At 33.2% G+C, this 21,379-nt stretch overlaps 3 protein-coding genes across 5 annotated transcripts; 1 reads left to right on the top strand and 2 right to left on the bottom strand.

Annotated features, from left to right (window-relative positions):
* The first annotated feature begins 229 nt into the window (after positions 1 to 229).
* Positions 230 to 6,397, top strand: LOC106669631 (GATOR complex protein WDR24). Of its 2 annotated transcripts, none has more exons than XM_014399214.2 (12): positions 230 to 712; positions 773 to 889; positions 2,173 to 2,395; positions 2,465 to 2,681; positions 2,738 to 2,986; positions 3,630 to 3,784; positions 3,854 to 4,040; positions 4,357 to 4,626; positions 4,683 to 4,788; positions 4,870 to 5,153; positions 5,218 to 5,373; positions 5,937 to 6,397. In XM_014399214.2, the coding sequence occupies exons 1-12, from the start codon at positions 619 to 621 to the stop codon at positions 6,063 to 6,065; spliced, it is 2,187 nt and encodes a 728-aa protein (XP_014254700.1). In that variant the 5' UTR covers positions 230 to 618; the 3' UTR covers positions 6,066 to 6,397. The 2 variants fall into 2 exon arrangements, with proteins under 2 accessions (XP_014254700.1, XP_014254709.1); XM_014399223.2 differs by having other exon boundaries at positions 234 to 712; positions 2,468 to 2,681.
* Positions 6,398 to 6,413: 16 nt separating this feature from the next.
* Positions 6,414 to 9,821, bottom strand: LOC106669640 (tRNA methyltransferase 10 homolog A). Its single transcript, XM_014399238.2, has 6 exons — positions 9,444 to 9,821; positions 9,199 to 9,364; positions 7,099 to 7,242; positions 6,877 to 7,023; positions 6,697 to 6,802; positions 6,414 to 6,603 (listed from the first exon to the last, which is right to left on the bottom strand). Exons 1-6 carry the CDS (start codon positions 9,593 to 9,595, stop codon positions 6,425 to 6,427), a joined length of 894 nt encoding a protein of 297 aa, XP_014254724.1. The 5' UTR covers positions 9,596 to 9,821; the 3' UTR covers positions 6,414 to 6,424.
* A 3,731-nt stretch (positions 9,822 to 13,552) lies between these two features.
* Positions 13,553 to 20,592, bottom strand: LOC106670198 (ras-related protein Ral-a). Of its 2 annotated transcripts, none has more exons than XM_014400308.2 (5): positions 20,032 to 20,592; positions 16,371 to 16,492; positions 14,604 to 14,690; positions 14,306 to 14,480; positions 13,553 to 14,245 (listed from the first exon to the last, which is right to left on the bottom strand). In XM_014400308.2, the coding sequence occupies exons 1-5, from the start codon at positions 20,134 to 20,136 to the stop codon at positions 14,129 to 14,131; spliced, it is 606 nt and encodes a 201-aa protein (XP_014255794.1). In that variant the 5' UTR covers positions 20,137 to 20,592; the 3' UTR covers positions 13,553 to 14,128. The 2 variants fall into 2 exon arrangements, with proteins under 2 accessions (XP_014255794.1, XP_014255804.1); XM_014400318.2 differs by lacking the exon at positions 20,032 to 20,592 and adding an exon at positions 16,807 to 16,887.
* Positions 20,593 to 21,379: the final 787 nt, after the last annotated feature.

Genomic DNA, 21,379 nt, shown 5'->3' with positions numbered 1-21,379 from the left:
CACAGTGGCCAGGCACACACATAAGGATTGGTTGTTTATTTTGATCAATCTTTGGATTTGTAATGAGGATGTCATGGATTAGTGGGCTAGTGAAGATGTTTTTTATGGCCAGATAAGTATTGGTGCAGATAACATCATTTTTTAAACTGTAAAGATGACGTTGAGTGTTTTTTTTTATTAGTAATATTTCTGCAGTCGAGTTGTTACATATTAATGGACGTTTAAATTTGTACATTTGATTGCCATGAACAACTGCGGCACCTACTCCATTGTTGGATTTGTATTCGTCAGTGAAAATAAAATCAGCAACAAGGGTTGCTTTAACTCTTAGGAATTCCTGTTTTACTCATGTATTGATGTGCTATTGCTGTATTGCTAGCTTTTAAAGTTTTATTGCCTCTCACTACATTTTAAAACGGTCGGGGTTTAAAGTTTGAACCGCACTCTGCGGGAATTTGAACGTAGTGTTCTGTAAGTATGTGAAAGAAGAAATGAGTCGAGCCTTCACTCAACCTTCGATGAATGTGTTACTTTTTTTGTAACGTGACACCGGCGGCGCCTGTTTTCGTACTGGACTGTTTTCGTCCTGGCCCTTTTCCCTTGAAAGGATGAACTACAATGTCCAAAACGATATACGTCGTCCAAGAAGGGCCGGCCAACGCTTTGGCACTAAAAAAAGACAACTCCCAAGTTGTTATCGCTGGAAGGAACGGTATTAATACGAATAAAATATATTTTTGAAACATTGTTTACATGGATTTTATTTTCTTAGTTTTTAAGATATTCTCCATTGAGGAGGACGAGTTCGTTGAAAGGAGCAATCTAAGAGTTGGGAAAAACTTGAATCTCAATTTTTCCTGCAACGATGTAGCATGGAACAGTATTGATGGCATGTATTTGAAATTGTAATGTAAACTGTTGGGTTGTTTCACATGAAATTTCCGATTTCATAGTTTCAGAAATTCAGAGTGGATATAGCAGTTTTTGTTGTTTACTTCCAATTGTTTACATATTATAATTAAGCAGTTACTAATCCTCAATTTTTGTTTATAATAACTAGCTCCCAAATTCATAACACAATTTTTAGTATCGCCCAAAATATGATGAAACGTGATTTTGTGTAATATTCCTTTACGAGTTTAGACTTGGTCATTCGGTAGCTGAGGCTCAAGAAATATCAGTACGGTGTTTAGGGAAGAGCATGTAAATGAACGAACCATTCACCCTTGGTTTGCTAAGTTTTTGGAGGGAATACTGTAAACAAGCCCCGTGTTAGACATCCAACTTCAATTGACAACGAAGTCCTTAAGCTTCAGGTGAAAGAAAACCATTAACAGTCAAAGGACTCACAGTACGACTAAATGCAAGTGCAGCTAACATGTCAAGACAATTAAGAAACATGGGAAGAGTCAAAAAGCTTGATCTAGGTCCCTCATGAGCTCACTGAGCAACAGCAATTAAACCGCCTTGAGACATGCGTTTCATAGCTCGCCAGGCAACAAACCAAGCCTTTTCTTCAACGAATAATCATTTGTGATGAAGAGTGTATTGCATTTGACAATCAGTGTCGGTCAGAGCAGTAGTTAAACATCGACGACAAGACAAGACCAGGACACATGGCAAAGCCAAATTTAAAAAAAAAAAATTGATGGTATCCTTAAGTGGTTCATGGCTGGAATTATTCACTACTCCTTTTTACTTAGAGGTTCCTGCAAGATAAATTGGAAATATCCCATACTCCTCCTCGACAACACCAGGCCTCATGTTTCAAAACATACAGTAAATAAATTGAAAGAGCTTGACTACGAACTTCTTCAGCATTATTCTCCAGACTTTTCTCCAACTGATTTTCGCCTGTTTAGGAATTTAGACAATTTCGTCAAAGGAAAAGTTTTTGAAACTGATGTTCAAGTTCAAAATACATTTTTAAATTTTGTTTAATTTCAAAGCTCAGAATTCTTCAGTTCCGGCATAAAAAAAGTTGGTTGGTCACACATTGGGAAAAATGTGTAGAAAATGAAGGTAAATACTTTGAATAAAATGATTTTGTTTTTATATAGTAATTTTATTAAAAAATCTTTAATTTGGAAACGGGCATTTCATGTGAAACAACCCAATAAAAACCTTAGATTAATTATTATTATTAAGTCAGTTAAACACTCATAATTTTAGACCACATTTTGGCCACTGCCGCTACGAATGGGGCTGTTGTGGTGTGGAACTTGAACCGTCCTTCGAGGTCGAAGCAAGAGCATGTCTTCGCCGATCATAAGCGCACTGTTAACAAAGTTAGTTTTAATCCGGCTGAGCCTTCATGGTTGATATCTGGATCGCAAGATGGTACAATCAGAACGTTTGATCTCAGGACGAAATCCTCCACAAATATTTTCTTCAGGTATTACCTTAAGTTATACATATATATATTTATGTTGTGGGCTTACTTGTACTAATAGCAAACGTTAAGTAGTAACACGGAGAGTGTGAGGGATGTTCAGTTTTGCCCAAATTCCCATATGAGCTTTGCATGTGTGTCGGAAAATGGCAATGTCCAGACCTGGGATATGAGGAAGCCTGACAAATGCGTTTTGCAGTTTACAGCTCATAGCGGCCCAATTTTCGCATGTGACTGGCATCCCGACTGTCCTTGGTTAGCCACCGCTTCAAGAGACAAAACCATCAAGGTAAATCAGCTTCGTTATTTTTATTAATATATAAAATAAAAACAACAGTTATATAGGTTTGGGACATGTCGTGCAAACCGATTCTGGAGTATACGATCAACACTATTGCATCAGTGGGCAGAGTGAAGTGGAGGCCACAGCACAAATACCACATCGCATCTGTAGCTTTAGTCGTGGACTGTTCAGTTAATGTTTGGGACGTCCGTAGGCCGTACATCCCTTATGCGGCATTCACAAAGCACAAAGATGTGGCGACTGGTATCTCTTGGCGTGGCGACCCAAATATCTGCCTCACCACAAGTAGAGTGAGTTTTTTGAATTTATTGTTTAACAAGTTCATCATGGTGTTGGTTCACAAGAGGGTTGATGCCACAGAGGTGCCAGGCTCTCAACTGTTTCAAATCTCTTAGAAATTATCCACAAGTCATTTGACATAGGTTGGCTGTGAACATATTAAAAAAATAAATAAATAAACTTTTTTGTACCACCACTCTTGATTTCTTTGTATTTATGTAGTTTTAGTCTGATGTTTTGCCCCTATTTCAAAGTATGTTTTGTATGTAAGTATGATTTTGTTCTCTCGGGGCTAAACAGGATAAGTCAAAAAACACAATTTTTCAGTATTGTAATTGTAAAGTTTAGAACTTTGGTACAAATAGAATTATCAAAATTTTGACCGCTTGACCAATTAATACTTTTATCTCAACCAAAAACCTTAATTAATTTTTCAATATGTTTAAAAAGGCATATTGCTTTAAAAAGATATAATGCACGTAAATATTTTATGATATAGATAATGATTGAAACAACAAAATAAAAATACGTTCATTGGATTTTGCCCACCTCTAAAGTCGTGGCAAAGGTTGAAAATAATAATAAGAAATTTAATTGAAATTAGTGTTTCCATAAAAAAAATTTCATTAAATTTTAATGTTTCATTTCACTCAGGATTCTACATTATACCAACATGTCTTTAATGATGCCTCTTACCCTGCAATGCATGCAAACCCCCAAGCGTTGGATATCAGCCCGATGGGTCATGTTGCATTTGCCTGTAGGCTCAATGTTGTTCCAAAGCAAAGCAAAATACAAGGTATCCTCAGGTAAAACAATTTTTTTTAAGCTTCAATTTCACTTTGGTTGTTTTTTAATTATTATTGATCAAATTTCAGAAGAAGCAATAATTCCTCCGAAGAGTTTTGGCAAGCAACAAGTATACTAAACATTTTTAGCAGGGACATTAACAAAGAAACAGACTGGCTGCATACCTGCGCCAAAGAATATATTCTTACTGGAAAACCTTTGGGAGAATTATGCGATCATAATTCAAATGTAACACGACGGATGGGTAGATTAGCAGTAAGTGGAATAAATTAAAATTAAAAGTTTAAGTTGTCCTAAAACCCATTAATAGATAGCATAGAACATTGTACAATCCTTATTATGAGCCATGATGATGTAAAGTTTTATTTCACTGTAATACTCCTTAGAACCCTATTCTAATTTCACAAAACACCTTAATTATTTTTTACTCTTCTTTTTTGATTGTTGACTCTTTCTTTATTCGTTCAATAAAAATAAAAGGAGTTTGATGGTTGGCTAGTTCCTGAAAAGAAACCCAAGAAATATAAAATACATTATTGATTGTGTACTGTATATTTGAAAACGTTTTCAGGTGAGTTTACTCTGGACAATGGTCAAAACCCTTTACACAAATAAAAATGTAGAGGTAGGCTTCCAGACACCCTCTAGAGAGGAAACCATTGAGAATGATGATAAACGAGAAAAGATGAAAGAGAACAACGCTGTAGGTGATTCAGGAGTCAGCGATGAAATGAGCGGCACCCTTGGTGATTCTGTCGGGGATTTCTTCTTCGGGGATTCTGAAATGGATCCTTTAAGCATGGATTTTGAAATAAACGGCCTTGATGGTTTGATATCTCAGGTAGGTTAGTCTTATAATCAATTTTAAATTATAAATTGATAATTATCACTTATTAGGATTGGACATTACCGACGGAAGCGTTTCCTTTGAGGCATGAGATACAGGACAGGTCTCCCCCACCAGAACAGTTTCCAAATCACGATTCACCAGATCAGAATGATGGCAAGATAATTTTTTCTTCATTTTTGCTTGATAGATTACTAAAAGTGATTATATTAAATCAATTTTTTATTATTTTTTTAGACGGGTTTTCAGAAAATCCTATAAATTCCACTGATAACTGGAATCTTCTTGGTCAAGTCGCACCCATCAAGTTGAACAGCTGGGATCATTGTCAAATCTTGGCTGAAGCACTGAAAGCTCACGCGGAGATGGGAGACGTCCAGACACCTGTTTGCATTTTAACTGCATTGGGAGAAAAAAGATCTTCGTTATTGGCCCACATCGAATTGCATTCTCAAGAGATTTGGGTCCTATCGTATGTAGAACTTCTGTCACAGCAGAGGCTCTGGACCCAATCAAATGAAGTAATTACACAATTTTTTTTTAATAATAATTTAATTTATAATAATAAATTTTAATTTTTTCTAGATAATTAAGCTTTCTTGGCTTCCATGCGTATCGCAAATGAATCAGAAATCAACCACTGTCTACACAGGTTGTAACCAGTGTGACAAACCGTTCGTGCAAGGAGGCTGGAGGTGTCCTAAATGCGACACCGCCATTGTCTGCAGCGTCTGCCATCAGGTAATTAATACATTCGCCAGATTTTAAAATTGAAAAACAGGTTTGTTCCATACCTACGTAACCTTCAGCAACTGGCAGGAACATAAGCAGTTGAGTTTGAACATTCCAGCATGCTAGAATGCAAACTCAAAATGTCAGACGGCCAACATGGTTCAAGTTTGTGACCGTCAAAACAGTCCGAGGATTTAACTAAGGACTGGCAATTAGAGACAGCGCAGACATTTCCCAATGCTTTTGCTCTTGTCAAATGGGAAAATTCTTGCTTATAACTAGTGCGCGGATTTATATGCATTTAAAAAACCCTCAAATATGCCATACAATTTACTCCTAAAATATGTAGGATGAATGTCAGAGACATCACTGACTAATAATCGAATCATTTCTTTTGAATATAGACATTGTTTTTGTCTAGTATTCATTTTAAAAGGAAATGAAACAGAGAAATTGCACTCACAAAAAATTATATAATTAGAAAGAAGACTGGTGACTATTTTTTTGTTTCAAATGAGGTCTCTATTTTCTTTCACAACCCGACTGATTTACTAGTTTTATTTGTTTTCTAGGTTGTACATGGATTGTACGTTTGGTGCCAAGGGTGTATGCATGGTGGCCACCTGGCGCATATGAAGGAGTGGTTAAAAGACAACAATCTCTGTCCTACAGGCTGTGGTCACGCCTGTGAATTTATTTAATAGGAAATAATTTATGTACAGTTTTGTTTGCTCAATATTTACACTAGTAAGCAGAAATTAATTATTTATATTAATCATATATCATTGTTTTTGCTGAGCTAGTCAAACATTGAAAATAAGGTGTTTTTTTTTCTAATTTATGGCTTTTGTGTTTATTGTTAGATAATTTATTATGAAAGACCCATGTGAAAAAGTATAAAAATGAGGCTTTTCCTTTGTTCCTAAAATATGCCATATACATGGCACAAAAGACTGCATTATATTCATTTTTAATACATTTCAATATGTACAGTTTCTTTTAGAATTATAATTTACATATAATATTTATTGAATTTGGCTTGTTTTTTTTTTTTTTTAATTCAACCTGCGTCAGACTTATTATTTTCCTGGGGTTCGACTGACATCTCAATGTTTTCTCCTTCGTCTTCCGGAACGCTTTGCAATTTTGGGACGGCACCTTTTCTCTGAGGCAGCACCTTCATAAATGCCTCTTTCCAACTTAAATTGCACGATGCCACTTTGGATATTATAGCGAAAACTGAAAAAAAAAAAGTGGTATTTAATTAATGAAGCAATTTAAAATCAATTAGAATATAGTGTCTTCCTAGATTTTGTGTCAATTGTATTGTACCTTGATCGATAGATAAAACTTGTCTAGTTTTCATTTCCATATATTGATTTATAGGTAGCCTCCCATGACGAATCCCTTGTTCTTTTGCTATTTTCAAGCATAGACCCTACATAAATTATTTAAACAATATTAATTTCTAATATTTTAATAAATGTCAATATTTATAAATACTGTAATTACCTTGTGAGCATTGTGGTCAACAAATGCACCAATTATATAGACTTTGTCCTCTTCCAGCTGCTCGATCACATTGTCCGATTCACTCGTCAGATAAACTAGTTCTTCTAACTTGAAAATCTCTAGATAATTCTCAGTACAAAAATTGACCTGGAATATACTTGATTTTGTTCAAACCGTTTTCTGATGGTAAATGAATTAAAATTTATTGATACAATTACCTACATCCCAATGCACATATCCGGTGTGTTTTTTAATCACTTCTTTAGACAGACCGTTGAAATTTGTGACGTACATTTGTAACGGGTTTTCGCAACGCCTGTTTTCCGAATAACATCTGCTCATTTGGTTTACACATTTATGCATGTCCTTTAAAAGATAAATCAATTTTATTTTCATTTTTACACACAATTAATTCGCCATCAGCTGCATATAATAGACAAAATAGTGGATGCTTTTGAAAGAAAAAAAGTGTCTAGGACTTTTCCTAGGACAAAGATGTAGATGTAGATGAAATTTCTGGGTATAGTATACCGTGCCCTTTAAGAGCTATTGTATCCCTGTGCTCTGCCTAAAGCACATCGGTGAGTCCTATTTCATCAAGAAATTTGATTAATAGGCCCGGTTTCAGTGGTTGAAGCTCTTCTATGATCCCATTACACATCCCAAAACATTTCCTTCTGCGGGCTAGTGTAGCTCCGCAGTTTGTTAGTAGATGTGTTGGTGTCTCTTCTGCCTCTTTGCAGAATCTGCATGTGCCATTTTGGATTATTCCAATCTTCTTCATGTGTCCATTTAACTTGCAGTGTCCTGTTAGGAATCCTATTAGGATTCGCAGTTTATTCCTGCTTCCCTTGACACATTCTGTAATTTCTTTTCTTCCAAAATGGGTTAGAAGATTCTTGGATTGAATGTGTCCAATGAGTGAATTCCATAGTTCCCTCATTTTCTTTTTGTCCTTCTGTCTGAGATACTCGTTAATAGTGTGGATTCCTATGCCACAGAAGGGTTCAGGTCCTGTCAGCGGTTTAGCAGCTCCTTGCCTTACAAGAGTGTCCGCTTTCTTGTTGCCTTCAACTCCCTTGTGTCCTGGGACCCAGCAGAGGCTGACTTTGTTCTGCGTACCTAATATGTTTAGTTTAGTTTTGCAGTTCAGCACCATCCTTGAACTAATATTTGAACTTAGTGCTTTGATGGCTGCTCGGCTATCTGACATGATAGCTACATCCTTGTTTTTGTCCCTTTACTTAGGTTGAGATGGGTACATCTTTCGATTCCAAGAATCTCAGCTTGGAAGATACTCGTGTATTTTCCATGGGTTCCTAGGACAAAACAAGCCTTTGATCTAGTATGGCATCAGGGAATGCTAAAATAAAAACACAACTCCCTAGCACACTATAAATAACTGTTCAATCATACCTAACAAATCACCACACTTTTGTAGTAAAGTGCTGAAATGTGATATCTAGTGTCAGCATATCTGTGCTGGGGTACTAGTGTAGCTGCAAAAGACCATGTATTTAATATATTCTTCTAATTACCCATCCCTTGCAAATAATTATCTTGCCTAGTTCACTAATAACGTAGCAATATTGAACAAAGGTAAACGCCAAGAAACAGCCGAAAGCATTCAGTTCCATGCAGAAACAGTGGGTAGATGGTTTAGAAACTGCCAAGTACAAATGATTGTCATCAAATCTGAATTACCGTTACAATTAAACAGCCAAAATATTCCTCAAGGGCAGATCAAGAACCTCAGGTAACTCGATGAAACTCCTCAGAATTACAAGTAATCGCGCCATGACGCTGGCAAGAAGACCGTCAGTTTATGTTTATGTTTTTACTTTCCTCCCCTTGTTATGAAACCAATATAAAACGGGATGATTTGAAAAGCAAAGGGAGTCCACGAGAGCAGCCACAGTCAGTCAGTTGATCACAGAGTTAAGAACTGATTGAGTTGGGGTGAAATGACCTGGTGTTGACAGCACCTGAAGCCCAACCTCGTTGGCTGGACAGGTAAGACCGACGTTTGACCCTGAACTTCCAAAACCCAGTCTGGGTGATACTCGAGGGCTGCTTAATTTATTAATTACAAGAACTGGGACTGCCGGTTTACTGCAAGAAGTTATAGGCTCTATACACACGTGTATGTATGTGCATGCTTATGCAGAGTTGAACTTATACAAATCACCAGTAACTTCAGGAAAGTCCAATGGGACTGCACCCTCATAACATGTTCCATGTTACTGTACAAAAACTTGTGTCCATAACTACATAACAGTTAAAAATATTTTTTTTAAAAAGCTAGGTGTCTTGAAAGTTTACCTTATCGGTCATGAGAGTGTCAAATGAAAAATCAAGTATGACCCGTATTTTACAATTGCTTGATGACATTCTTCTTTGCTTTAACACTTTCCGAGAAGGACCTAATACGATATTTTTCTGTTTTGCCTCTTTCTTCCTCATTTTCAACTTTTGCTTCTCTTTTAGCCTAGTAATAGTAAAGTAGATGTAATAAAACGTTTTATAACAATATTAAATAATGTGAAGGGTGATTAAAAGTGATGTACCTCTTTTCTGGACGTTTCTGCAACCACTTTTCTCTTTTCAAAAGGCGTTTCCGAGCCCTTTTGGAAAGTGTGGAGTTTTCCAGTTCGTTTTTCCCTCTATCATCCTCTGCACTGTCACTTTTAGGAGCAGATGAACAATCTAGATCCATCATAGGAAAGTTGAATATCAGAGGATTATTTTAGCACCGTGTTATTTTAAATATATGAAGAATCGATCCAAGCTATTTTACATTAAGCAATTTAACTCATATTCGAGCCGACTGAACTGTGACAATTTCGTTTCGACAATTTTTCAACAAGGTATAAAAAAAATAAACAGAAACGTCTCTTAGCAGGTTATTGTGTCATGACACCACGTGTCTGACCAATGTTCATGCTCAATGCTGCCAAGTCGAAGCCTGGTAGGGCATGACAGCTGAATTCCCACAGATTTTTGATATGGAACATCAATGCACAAAAGTTCTTCTTTTTCAATTTTAACTTCTCTTTTACCCCATTAAACCACCCCTACTGCTTTTATCTAAAATTGGACAGATTTCGTTCTCTAAATTCCACAACAAAATATTTACAAAAGTGATCTTAAAGATATATATAAATAACTAGAGCCTAGATTTTATGCACTACAAAACTTTAGCACAACAAACACTTAAATAGTTTAGCAAATTTTTTAACCAATTTTTTTTTTTTTTTTTGACAATAGCATATTTATTTTGAAAGGAAATAGAACAGAATAATTTCAGTCACACAAAAAATATAATTTAAAATATTATACAAAATAAATAATTAAGTTTGTGAGCTGAATTAAAATGTATAATGATATACATGCCAAAGACCTCAAACGGTCTATTAACTGTGGGTAAATCTTGCGATATGTGTTGTAGTTTCGTTGTATTGAAACACCAAAGATTGTTTTACTATTACATGCCAAAATTAATTTCTTTAAAGCTTAACAGTATTTATTGCTCAAAAAATATATGTACAGACTTCGAAAAAGGATTTTTCAACAGCAACTGATGTGATGGACATACTTGTAGGAACTTAAAATAACTGGATTGTCGATTGTTTACATTTAAGATTTCATTGATTTTCTTCAATTCAAAAACTGGTCTTTTTATCAAGGATTTTTAATTTTTATTTATTTAATTATTAATTTTTATAATATTCTTAATTACTGCATCGCACTAATTTCTATAATTTTGAGTTGAAAGGAATAATCAAGTCTGTTAGTTTAGAAAAAGTTGAAGTTACCACTTTCAACACTTTTGTTTAGGTTTATTAGGTATTATAGGTAGAACATACGAAAAAGGGCTTTCACTGAATATTTATTTATATTATTTTATTTTTAATGGCCCCTATTTTCACAATCTGACTACTTCAGAAAAACTATGTTTTTCAGGAAAGGTAAAAAAACTGCACCGATATGTTTGGAAATGAGGGGGCCTCAAAAAGCTGATTATTGTGTTAGTTTAAGTTTTGTTCCTGTAAAGGTAACTGAAATCCAATTTTTTTCCTTTCATGCCCTTATTTGCTTAATTTATTTTTCCATCGCGATTAGGAGTAAGTTGAGGACTTGCATGTAATTGGCAATACATGTTGTATGAACCGGGTGGTTGTACAAAGCCTGCATGTATACATTGGTAAATGGCAAGACAAGCATTGTAAAACTTAGCAAATATTCGGCAGAAATCGGCATTCAGCAAATACTGCAGACTCCAGAGGCATATGAATAGACTCGGAGTGACATAATGGCGTAAAGAAGCCTATGTAGATATTGCCAAGGAAGAAGAACAGATATTGGAACATGTCCTCTGTTGATGCTAAGGGTTATCTACACTGAGATTCCTATTGCTGATAGAGGAAAAGCACAGACCTGAAGAATATACACGTGAGCCCTTGAAAAGCTTTAGGATCTGGTAAAAAAAAACCTTATGTTTAATGAGGAGCTTTATGCAAGAATAGAGATGCACAACAGACCAATACACAGGCCTCAGTGAGCAGGCCGTAAAAAGTCTGACTCCTACTCTAATTTTAATCTTATTACCAGGTTTGGCTGATTATGTTATAGTTTTATTATTTTTTACCACACTGATTATTAATTTCATGTTGTTTATTTGTTATATTCAATTAGTACTAGACTAATTTATTCATTGGGTAGACAAATCATATCTTAAACCTTATCTACACCCTCAGGGTAAAACTGGATTTAAAAAAATTAGGAATTCAATTTTTGTAGTCACGTGTGTGTTCACATTTCGTCAAATTCAATATAGCTGTCCTTCCACCAGACGGTATTTACCATGGTGTGTAATGTTAATTTACTTTGTTTTGTATACATTTCTTTTTGTTGTTAAATAAACATTATCATTATTTAAATTCACTAATTTCGGGTCCGCTTGACCAATTAAATCATTACAATTAATTAAGGTTTTTACTCATGAAAAATGGCAAAAAGGAGGGAAACTCATAAGGTGAGGTTGAGATAGGAAGTTGATGTCCGAGTGGATCAAGGTCACGATAGCTCAAGTGATAGAGCAGCGGCGTATCTAGCTGAAGATCGTGGGTTCGAATCCCGCTCGTGCCATTAACTTTTTTTCATCTCGACTAAAAACCTTAATTAATTGTAATTACCATTATTATAGCTGTCCTGGTAAATAAGTTAATTTATATAATTAAATCTTTACTTTTTGGTACTTATCTCATTATGCATTGCACGGAAGCACCTATTAACAAACTTTGGTGCAACACTTGCCACTGACAGGCGTAAAGACTTAATGGAATATGAACTTATTTAATTTTCACCAAAATTTGACTTATCCAGTTTTCTCCCAAAGGTGTAGAAATTTGGTATTTTCTATTAATTTAGTGACAGTAAAGAAATCAAACATTAAACTATTATTTTACTTTTTATTGATTGATTACTTCTTTTATATCCTCTTTCTCTTTAAATTATTTATTAGCATAGATAATTAATACTAGTTAGTATGCTGGCAAAGTAAAGAAATGAAAGTTATTCAGATATCGTGAGATGCGGTCTGGTGTGATGTAGGTTTCAGAAAAAAAAAAAAAAAATGAAACAAACCAATATTTTTGAAGATGTGCTGATTACGTGATGCCTTTTATTCCTGTTTTTGAACTAAATGCTAATGTAATGTTACTTATTTGGAATGGTCAATTTCTGTTGTTCCTTTTCAAGTTAATACTTTTTGTTGCACATATTTAAATAATACTCTTGTAGTGTATTGACAGGGTAAACAATATGTAAAAACCAATATTTTTGAAGATATGTTGTTGTTGTTTATTATCTTAGTCCCGTTTTTCAAAATAAATGCTAATTTAATGTTGTTTACTTGATTGAGATTAGTACTGTCAGAAAGTATTTGTCAATCATTGTAGACCGTTAATTAAAAATGCCTTATATGTTACATAACATACCCAAATACATGTTATATATTTATGAGGTGTTGTGTTTTTATTTTTATAGGAGGAAGGGATCAGTATTATTTCTATTTAAAAATACTCTCCATATCGGGTAGTATTTTAAGAAATAATTCCAGAAGTAAAAAATCTTATTATTCATTCATAAGTATTTTTTTGAATTTTATGGAATTAACATTAACATAATTTTGACATTACTGCTTATAATATAATTCTCCATGTTAAAAATGAAAAAGTAAATAAATACAACATGAAAATTAAAAAGAGGCATTGCATAATTTATTCAAATTTCCCGGGGAATAAAAAATAAATAACAGAAAACGGTATATACAGATATACAAATTAAATGTAATGGCTTAATATCCACTATGTGAAAAAACTAAGTATATCTAAAATTATACTTGGTCATAACAAAACTAAAGAACAATTTGCCATAAGTTTAAGTTAAAAAAAATTAATTAAACATTTGGCACCAAGGTAAAAAAAAAGTTGAAGAACTGAAGAAAAGAATAAATTGTGGGTGATGGTCAGTGCAAAATATAACCTTTTAAACATATATATGGTAAATAAGTCAATTTATATGCCCTATTAAAAAATAAATTATAATTTTAACATATGTCCAAGTAAAAAATTATTAAAATAAACAAAATTACAAAAAAAAAAATTAAGAGTTGAAAAGATGCTCTTTTAAAAAGTAGAATATAATTTCCTGTTATTATTCCATCTTCAATACACCGATTACACAGGAAACAGACAATTATAAGAAATATTAATTTAAAAATGTTTCTAAATTAAATGCATGTGTTATACTTCATGTATAAAAACACTAGGCACATTTGAGACATTTTGTACACATAATATACTGTACATCCCATTGTTTGCTCATAAATAATGTTTTAAGCAGTCATTGTTACTATTTGTTAATGCAATTTTTTTTGTTATACCCTCCTCTTTTTAATTTTTAAACGAACAACAAAAATACTTAATTGTGTATAACTATGTAGAATGTGGAGATGAGCTTGGCTAATTTATTTCTTAAATTCCAATGCACACTTTCACATCTCCTTTCAATGATACTAATCCAAGTTTTGCATGTTGATTAAAGCAGAAACAGTATACCCCCTTAAAGTACATAATATATATTTTTTTTACATATTGTGAATTCTCTCGCATATGCGAGATAAATTTTGCTGTGACAATCACAAGTAGCCTGCTTAAAATTAGAAAAGATTGACAACTTTGAACACAACCTACAGTATTATACACTTTAATTTCTTCCTCTTCGATTTGTCTTTGCCTCGTCCGTTTGTCATTTTGTTGTCTTCCATCTTTCTCGACCTAATCTCCCGCATTAGATCAAAAAACACCTGACAACAAAAATACATCAATTATTCATTAAAGTCTTCACCATGAAAAAAAAAACATACCTTATCAACATTATCACGAGTCTTAGCTGATGTTTCTACATAAGGCACACCCCACTGTTGTGCTCGACTCTGAGCCTCATTCAAGCTCACTTTCCTTTTTTCGTCCAAATCACCTTTATTCCCGACCAGGAGAAAAGGTATGTTTTCATCATTTTTTACTCTTAAAATTTGTTCCCTAAAAAGATTACAAACATTAGTGATGATGACAAAAATAATACTAGTGGGTGCAGAGGACTATATAAATTATAAAATTTTGAATAATAAAATTCTGTTTTAATTGATACATTGGATAGTTTACCTGAATTCTTGTGTAGCTTGGAAGCTTTCCTCTTCTGTAATAGAAAAAACACACAAGAACCCTTCTCCACTACGGAAATAATTATCTCTGCAACCAAATGTGAAAAATTAAAATTTTTAATAACACAATCAATAATTTAAATATGACATTCAATTTCATATAAAATGTTTTCATGGTTTTAAAAGAAAAGCATTTCCATACAGTGAAACCCCCTCTTAACAGGCACCCCTCTATAGCGACCACCTCTCTTAATGGACAATTTTTGCATTCCTGGCAAGAAAGAGAGGATTTCTATACATTTCAAACCTCTCGATAGGGGTTCTATTATCGTGGGGAAAATATAGTAAATTTCCGTATGAATAAACATTCATTATGGTAATTTTCAATATTTTATAAATGTGGCTAGGTATACATTATTGAGAAATAATTTTAAAAAAGTTTTGTTAAAATCTGGTGTTTTACACAACTGTTCGGAAATTCTGGGTACTTTTCTTGGCCCTTTTATAAATGCCACTTTTTTTTATAGAGGTTCCGTTCCTCTAAGCATATCCTGTTCTGTGTCCATTTGAATTTTAGAAATATATGTTTTGGAATTGCATAGGTATATTTTAAAAAGCTTCCTTTTTGCAGAGGAATAAGTTGTTCAGGCATTTGACGGCTTTTTCCTAATTTTTTTCTGGAAATGTTTGTAAGTTCTGTTTCTTCTTCGAAAGCTCTTTCGTAAGAAACCAAAATTCTTGCCACTCTACTTGTTTGATATATTATTGCCAAAATGGACACATCTTGGCTCTCAAGTCTCAATTGTACTTTGTGTTACAACACTTTATTTGACTTACATAAAATTAAAAGAGCTATTTTGGATTCTTGAGTGAGTTTAATAAGGATAGGTTAGACGAAAAATGAACTGCCATGGTGAACAAATTAAGAATACATCACGTGGATGCAAAATTATATTAAACCCTTACTGAATAAGCACCCCTCAATAAAAACAATTTGTAGTGTGATCATTATAGAGGGTTTTTACTGTAACCCCAAATCATTGTTTTGTTCCACAATCTATAGCTGTAGTCAATGATTTAATCAATGATTTTCTGTCATATCAGAAACACATTCACATTTTTTATTTACATTTCAGTCTGTCCATCAATTGTTTTATTATTCCTTACAAATGTTGCATTTTGGCTTATTAGTTTTCTTTTGCCTGGAATTGATCAAAAGAAATCAAATCTTTAATGTCCTTAATATAGATTACATAATTTCTGACTCATGAAGTGTGTAGGTGGATGGTGATAACAATAGATAAAATTTCTTATATTATAAAGTAAAGTTAAATATTACAAGTAAAAAGTACAAATGTATTAAAAACTGACACTTTTATTGGTTGACTGTATTTCCATGCTGAACCAAAATTAAAGTTAAATGAGAAGAAATGTGCAGTTATTGAAGTTTGAAAATACTGTCTTACATCTGTGTTTTGTAAGGTCTATTTCTTGATCACTGTTTATTAGTTAGAAAGCGAAGCGCTCAGGCTGAAACTCACAAGTGATTTTTTTGCCTTCAAAACAACTGGAGCAAAGAGAATCGCTTTAACAATTTAATAACAAAATATATGCCTTTTGTTTGACAATATAAAACTTCTATTGATACTGAAAAGCAAAGAATAATATTCTAAATCCAACCTAAATTTACAATCTATTAAGTTTCGTAGTCCGCTTGACCAAATTTACTAAATTTAAAAAGTTAATAATGCCAAAACAATACACCCACCTAATCGCAGCATAATCTTCTTGCCCGGCCGTATCCAAAATGTCTATTTGAACTTCCTCACCATCAAGAACAACTTTCTTCCTGTACGAGTCAGCTTTTGTTGGCTCATAGTCTTCGACAAACTGAAAAATACATTCTCGTGTAAAATAATTGAAAATAAATTGCCATTGTAAAATGTAATTAGGTATTTTATAAAAGAGAAACTTCAGATAATAAAACTTAAAAACCAAATGAGTTATGTGATCTGATGGAATGTGATGATAAAATATGGATCTTAATCAAGCCTGGAGACTGTTTACTTGTAAAAACAGTAGCGACTATTTTTTTTTATACTTAACCAGTAAGTTTGAACAATTTTTCAGGTTTTATACAAATAAAATAAAATATAACTCACTGTTGAAGTGAATATCGCTTAAAAAACATTTAATACACTTACAGGCAAGGCAATGTCCTTGAGCATAAACAGAAAGTTTATCACAAATGGAGCTATTTCTGAATGGGTTACTCATTCCTTTATGAGTCAAGCTTTTACCACTTCACTGCATTGTTAAGTCATCTTCATTTACAATTTTCATAAACTTTGAAAAATATACATTTAGACCTTTTTTGCTCAATACAGCTGAGACTTCATACAGACATCACTTTATATATTTCAATTATTATTTATCGAAGAAAGCTTATGCTTAAAAGAAAAATTCAATAAAAAATTAATAAATATTTAAATAATCAATATTTCAATGGGGAACTAAAATAAATAACTACAAATAACACCTTAAAAAGTATAACATTTGTTCAAGAAATCTCTATCTTTGTTTGTTTATTTTTATAAATAACTTGATAAGTTTATCATTTGAACCAACAAACCACTATAAAATAAGTATCATTTATTATAAATAGTAAGGACAATCATTTCACTGGGAATTTTAACTATTTAAAATAATGATGGACACTATTATCATTCAAATTTCCACTTGTGAGTAAGAAGAGCCTCATTTTCTCCTTTTAATAACTGCTCTAGAAATGTTTCAACTGAAAGAAGACTTATTTACAAGAGTTGTAACTCCTTTCTAAAAATAGCAACAGAAATGAGGGTCCTTGGATCTAGCAGTATCATAAATAAGTTTCTGTGGTGTTTTGGTAATGGGGCACAAGTCAATGTTTTATGTGAAATTGGGATTATACCATTTTTAGCTTATTTTTGGCATTCTTTATGCATGGGAATAGGGTTCAAGTCTGATGGCTGTCGTTAAAACTTACAAATTTGAAAATTTGAGCAATAAATCGATTGCTAGGCAGCAAACTTTCAAACAAAAAAATTGACCCCTCTACCTACACACTACACATTTTACAAAAAACTGAAATACTCATTTTTATTCAAAGAAAAATTATTGTGAAAAAAAATCATGTTAACATAGTATAGTAAAAAAGATCACGACAAAAATTGAGTCACCATAATAATTTGATAAAGGATTCTATATTATAAATCAGTGCAAATGTCAAATGAACTTACATTGTTAATATTTTTAATGAGAGATATAAGATAAACAATTTTTTAAGATTCGTTGTACTTGTTTGGTAGAACTCCATCATTAAAGGTTAAATATAAATGAAGCCTTTAGTTCCAATTGATTTTTAAACTATAAACTGAACTATAAAATCTAAACTAACTAAAGGCTTCATCGATATTCAACCTTCAAATAAGATAAATATAGGATGGGCCCGTTTGTTTTTATCATAGAAGATGTGCTGCTTAGAAAAAATTAATCTTCAACCTGGTAAAGTTGGCAGTAGTCTGAAATATTACTTAAATGTTAATGTGCTCTAGTCATGCTATACTGCCCGTACATTAATTACATAAATTTAATCTTTGTGCATGGATGAACTTGAATCTTTGTCTAATTTTAGCATTGTTGTGTCCAAATGGGAGGAAATATTCAAAATCCATCATAGACATAAAATCAAATCTGTATGAGTGCACAATATGTTCGTTAAAAAATAATTTATATTATTTATTCAATTCAGTTCATCGCCTCGCAGAACTTCACATATCACAATTAATATTTCAAATATTACTTAACAGTAAATGTATCACGACATACTGTTTTAGATTAATTACATAATTTGAACATTAGTAGATGGACTTGAATCTTTGTTTAATTTTAGCATTGGCAGTTACTAATAGGTACAAATATCCAAAACAATTTAATCTACAGTTGTGGATAAAAGCACAATAAGTATGCAGGCTAAAAGCAATTTATAGCTTGACTGTAATTATTCTTGGGGTTCTTTAGTAACCATGGAAAAAAATAGGGCGATCAAGCTTCAGATTCATCTCCTCACAATCCCCCAACGTATTTCACAATTAAATTTGAAATATCCCTTAAAAGAAAATGTAGTCTGGTCCTGCCCTATGTTAATTGCATATTTCAATCTTTTTGCATGGACAGACTCAAATCTTTGTCCAATTTTAGCAGTGCCTGTTCAATAGGGCAAAATTAACATTAAACATGTAAATGCGATACTGTATGAGTGCACTGTTGGCAGGCTAAAAATAATTAATAGCTTGATCATTTCTTACCATCCAACAAACCAGTGAGGATAATGAAACGATGACGCTAGTCTTCAAGTTCAGACACGTTGCACAACTAAATCAGAAATATTGTTTACAAGTAAATGTTGTTTGGGCCTGCCATAGTGCAAAAGTTAAGTACATCATTTGAACTTTTGTGCCTGGACAAACTCGAATCTTTGTCAAAATTTGGCATTGGCAGTTACAAATGGGTACAAATATTAAAAACGTGTGCATACAGTTCTGTATAAATTCACAATATGTGTGTAGACTAAATAAAAAAATAAGTCAATCGGGATGCAGATTCATTACCCCACAGACCCAAACATATTAGACAATTAAATTTTCAATACACTAAAATAAATCTTGCCTGGTCCTTCCAAACATTAATTACATAATTTGAATCTTTGTGCAAGGACTAACTCAAATCTTTGTCTAATTTTAGGATTGGCAGTTATAAATGGAGCACATATATTCAAAATATGTCAGTGTACAGTTCTGTAAACTTCACAATATGTGAACAGTGAATATGTGTGACTGTATTATTCTCACCGGTTTGTTCCTAGCCACAAAAAAATAAATAAATAAAAAATAAGACAAATCCACACTGTTGTGGAGTAATAATAAATAAAGGAACAATAAGACAATTAAGCTTCAGGTTTGTCACCTTGCAGACATCTATTTCACAATTAGATTTGAAATACTACTAAAGGAAATAGGCAATTGTCATGCCATACTGTACATCAAGATAATTTCAATCCTTGAGGAATTTTATAGCATTGAATTTAAACAAATATTCAAAACAGTTTTATGAAGTTGTGTATAAATACACAATACGTGAGCATGCTAGAAACAATTTATGTTTATTATAATGTATAGAAATGTATCAGAATTGTATTTTTTTTTTTTTTTTGGATCTTGCTTAATTGAATAATTAAAACATATTTTGAGGGTTTCAGTTTTCTATTTTGAGTTTTTTTTTTAAATTTGGTATTGTGCTTTGGGACAAAATGCTACTGAAATGTATGACTTGTTTACTGTGTACACTAGGCTAATTAAATTTAAGTGCTAATTTAATTATTTTTTTTATACCTCGTCGTACATAAATTGTAGGGTGAGGGCGGATTTTCCAACTCCACCGCTTCCGACCATTATCACCTTATGCAAGGCGGGCGGAGGTAACGGCTTTTTTGCCATTTCGATTCCCACTGGAAGAGAAGAGTCCGGACCGGATCACAATTGAATTATTTTCACACACTTCCCACGAAATAGGTTAGACCTCCGTCCGTACGGCCAGAAGGATTATTTATTCTTTACAACGTTGGAACCGATGAGAAAAAAACAAGAAATTGATCCGCGTTAAAAATCTGATACTGCAACGCGTTCCTTGCCGGGCAGAAAAGCCGAATTAAAATAAGAGAATATGCCGTCCAACGGGGGATTCGTGGCGGGTGAAATTCGGGTTTTGGCTAAGGACTTGTCACGACACGACAGGGTCGTGGCAGAAAAAAAAAATCACGACTAAATGAAAAATAAAACGCCCTGCGGATCAGTTAGTGCAAGACGCTAGGAGACCGTTGATACCTGACCGAAAACTGTCACAACAAAACCGATCATCACCAGAGAAATGATCAAACCAGGTTCGGCTCAGTGATGCCGGTGGGCGATGGCTCCTTCCCCGTCACCAGTACCGTGAAATTTCCCTATCGCTCCATTACTTCTAATTAAATATTTCGTGCTCTGGTGACTCCTCTCCACTTGGCCAACAGACAACATAACAATTGAACATCCATAACTTAAGACCATTCTTGAACACATACATAACTTTGGTCATCCAAAGATAATTTTTCATATACCTTAAACACTACTTGCCCAACTTAACTAATGTATAAAAACAAACTCTCTAAAATTATTTGACTTAACATCCATTGAGAAGAAGAAAAGAAATAGGGCAATATAAAGTTAGATGCAGTCTTAAATTACTCATTTCAAACCACGTTCAATGAAGCAATTTACGCATACTCCAAAGACCGCTTTTAAATCAAACAACTGTTTAAAAAATTCCATATGACCTAGATCTGATCACCCAAATATAACTTGCTCTAGGTCAATAAACATCTAAAACTTTTTAAAAACTTCATTTTATGACTTGATTGAGGATATTTGAAGTCAACATAAATATTTCATATTAAAAACAAAACTAAAGTCATAATTTTAACTATTACTACTACATATATCTTTTGTTTCAGACTTCTCTATAAATTACTTGGGCACAAATCTAACATGTTTATTAATTTAATTGGCAAGCACACCCTTTTTATCATTGGTACAAAATCTAGAAAACTAACAATTTAAAAATTTTGTATCTAAAATCAACCAAAATCCAGACCAGGACGGTCAGAGATGATCAAGCTACATTATCTTCACTTCACCGATCTCA

This window comes from Cimex lectularius, unplaced genomic scaffold (assembly GCF_000648675.2).
Source record: "Cimex lectularius strain Harlan isolate CLEC.00 unplaced genomic scaffold, Clec_2.1 scaffold147, whole genome shotgun sequence".
Lineage (NCBI taxonomy): Eukaryota > Metazoa > Arthropoda > Insecta > Hemiptera > Cimicidae > Cimex > Cimex lectularius.
This window is presented reverse-complemented; position numbering and strand designations above follow the sequence as displayed.

Bases quoted from the DNA above. Each gene is read 5' to 3' on its own strand.
- LOC106670198 (XM_014400308.2), bottom strand. From the start codon at position 20,136: ATGGCAAAAAAGCCGTTACCTCCGCCCGCCTTGCATAAGGTGATAATG. The intron at 16,493-20,031 runs GTATAAAAAAAA...TGTATTTTTCAG, and splicing joins TACAATTTATGTACGACGAG to TTTGTCGAAGACTATGAGCC. The intron at 14,481-14,603 runs GTAAACTATCCA...TAATCTTTTTAG, and splicing joins CAAGCTACACAAGAATTCAG to GGAACAAATTTTAAGAGTAA.
- LOC106669640 (XM_014399238.2), bottom strand. From the start codon at position 9,595: ATGATGGATCTAGATTGTTCATCTGCTCCTAAAAGTGACAGTGCAGAG. The intron at 6,803-6,876 runs GTAATTACAGTA...TAATTTATGTAG, and splicing joins TTGACCACAATGCTCACAAG to GGTCTATGCTTGAAAATAGC. The intron at 6,604-6,696 runs GTACAATACAAT...TTTTTTTTTCAG, and splicing joins AGTTTTATCTATCGATCAAG to TTTTCGCTATAATATCCAAA.
- LOC106669631 (XM_014399214.2), top strand. From the start codon at position 619: ATGTCCAAAACGATATACGTCGTCCAAGAAGGGCCGGCCAACGCTTTG. The intron at 4,789-4,869 runs GCAAGATAATTT...TTATTTTTTTAG, and splicing joins TTCACCAGATCAGAATGATG to ACGGGTTTTCAGAAAATCCT. The intron at 5,154-5,217 runs GTAATTACACAA...AATTTTTTCTAG, and splicing joins TCTGGACCCAATCAAATGAA to ATAATTAAGCTTTCTTGGCT.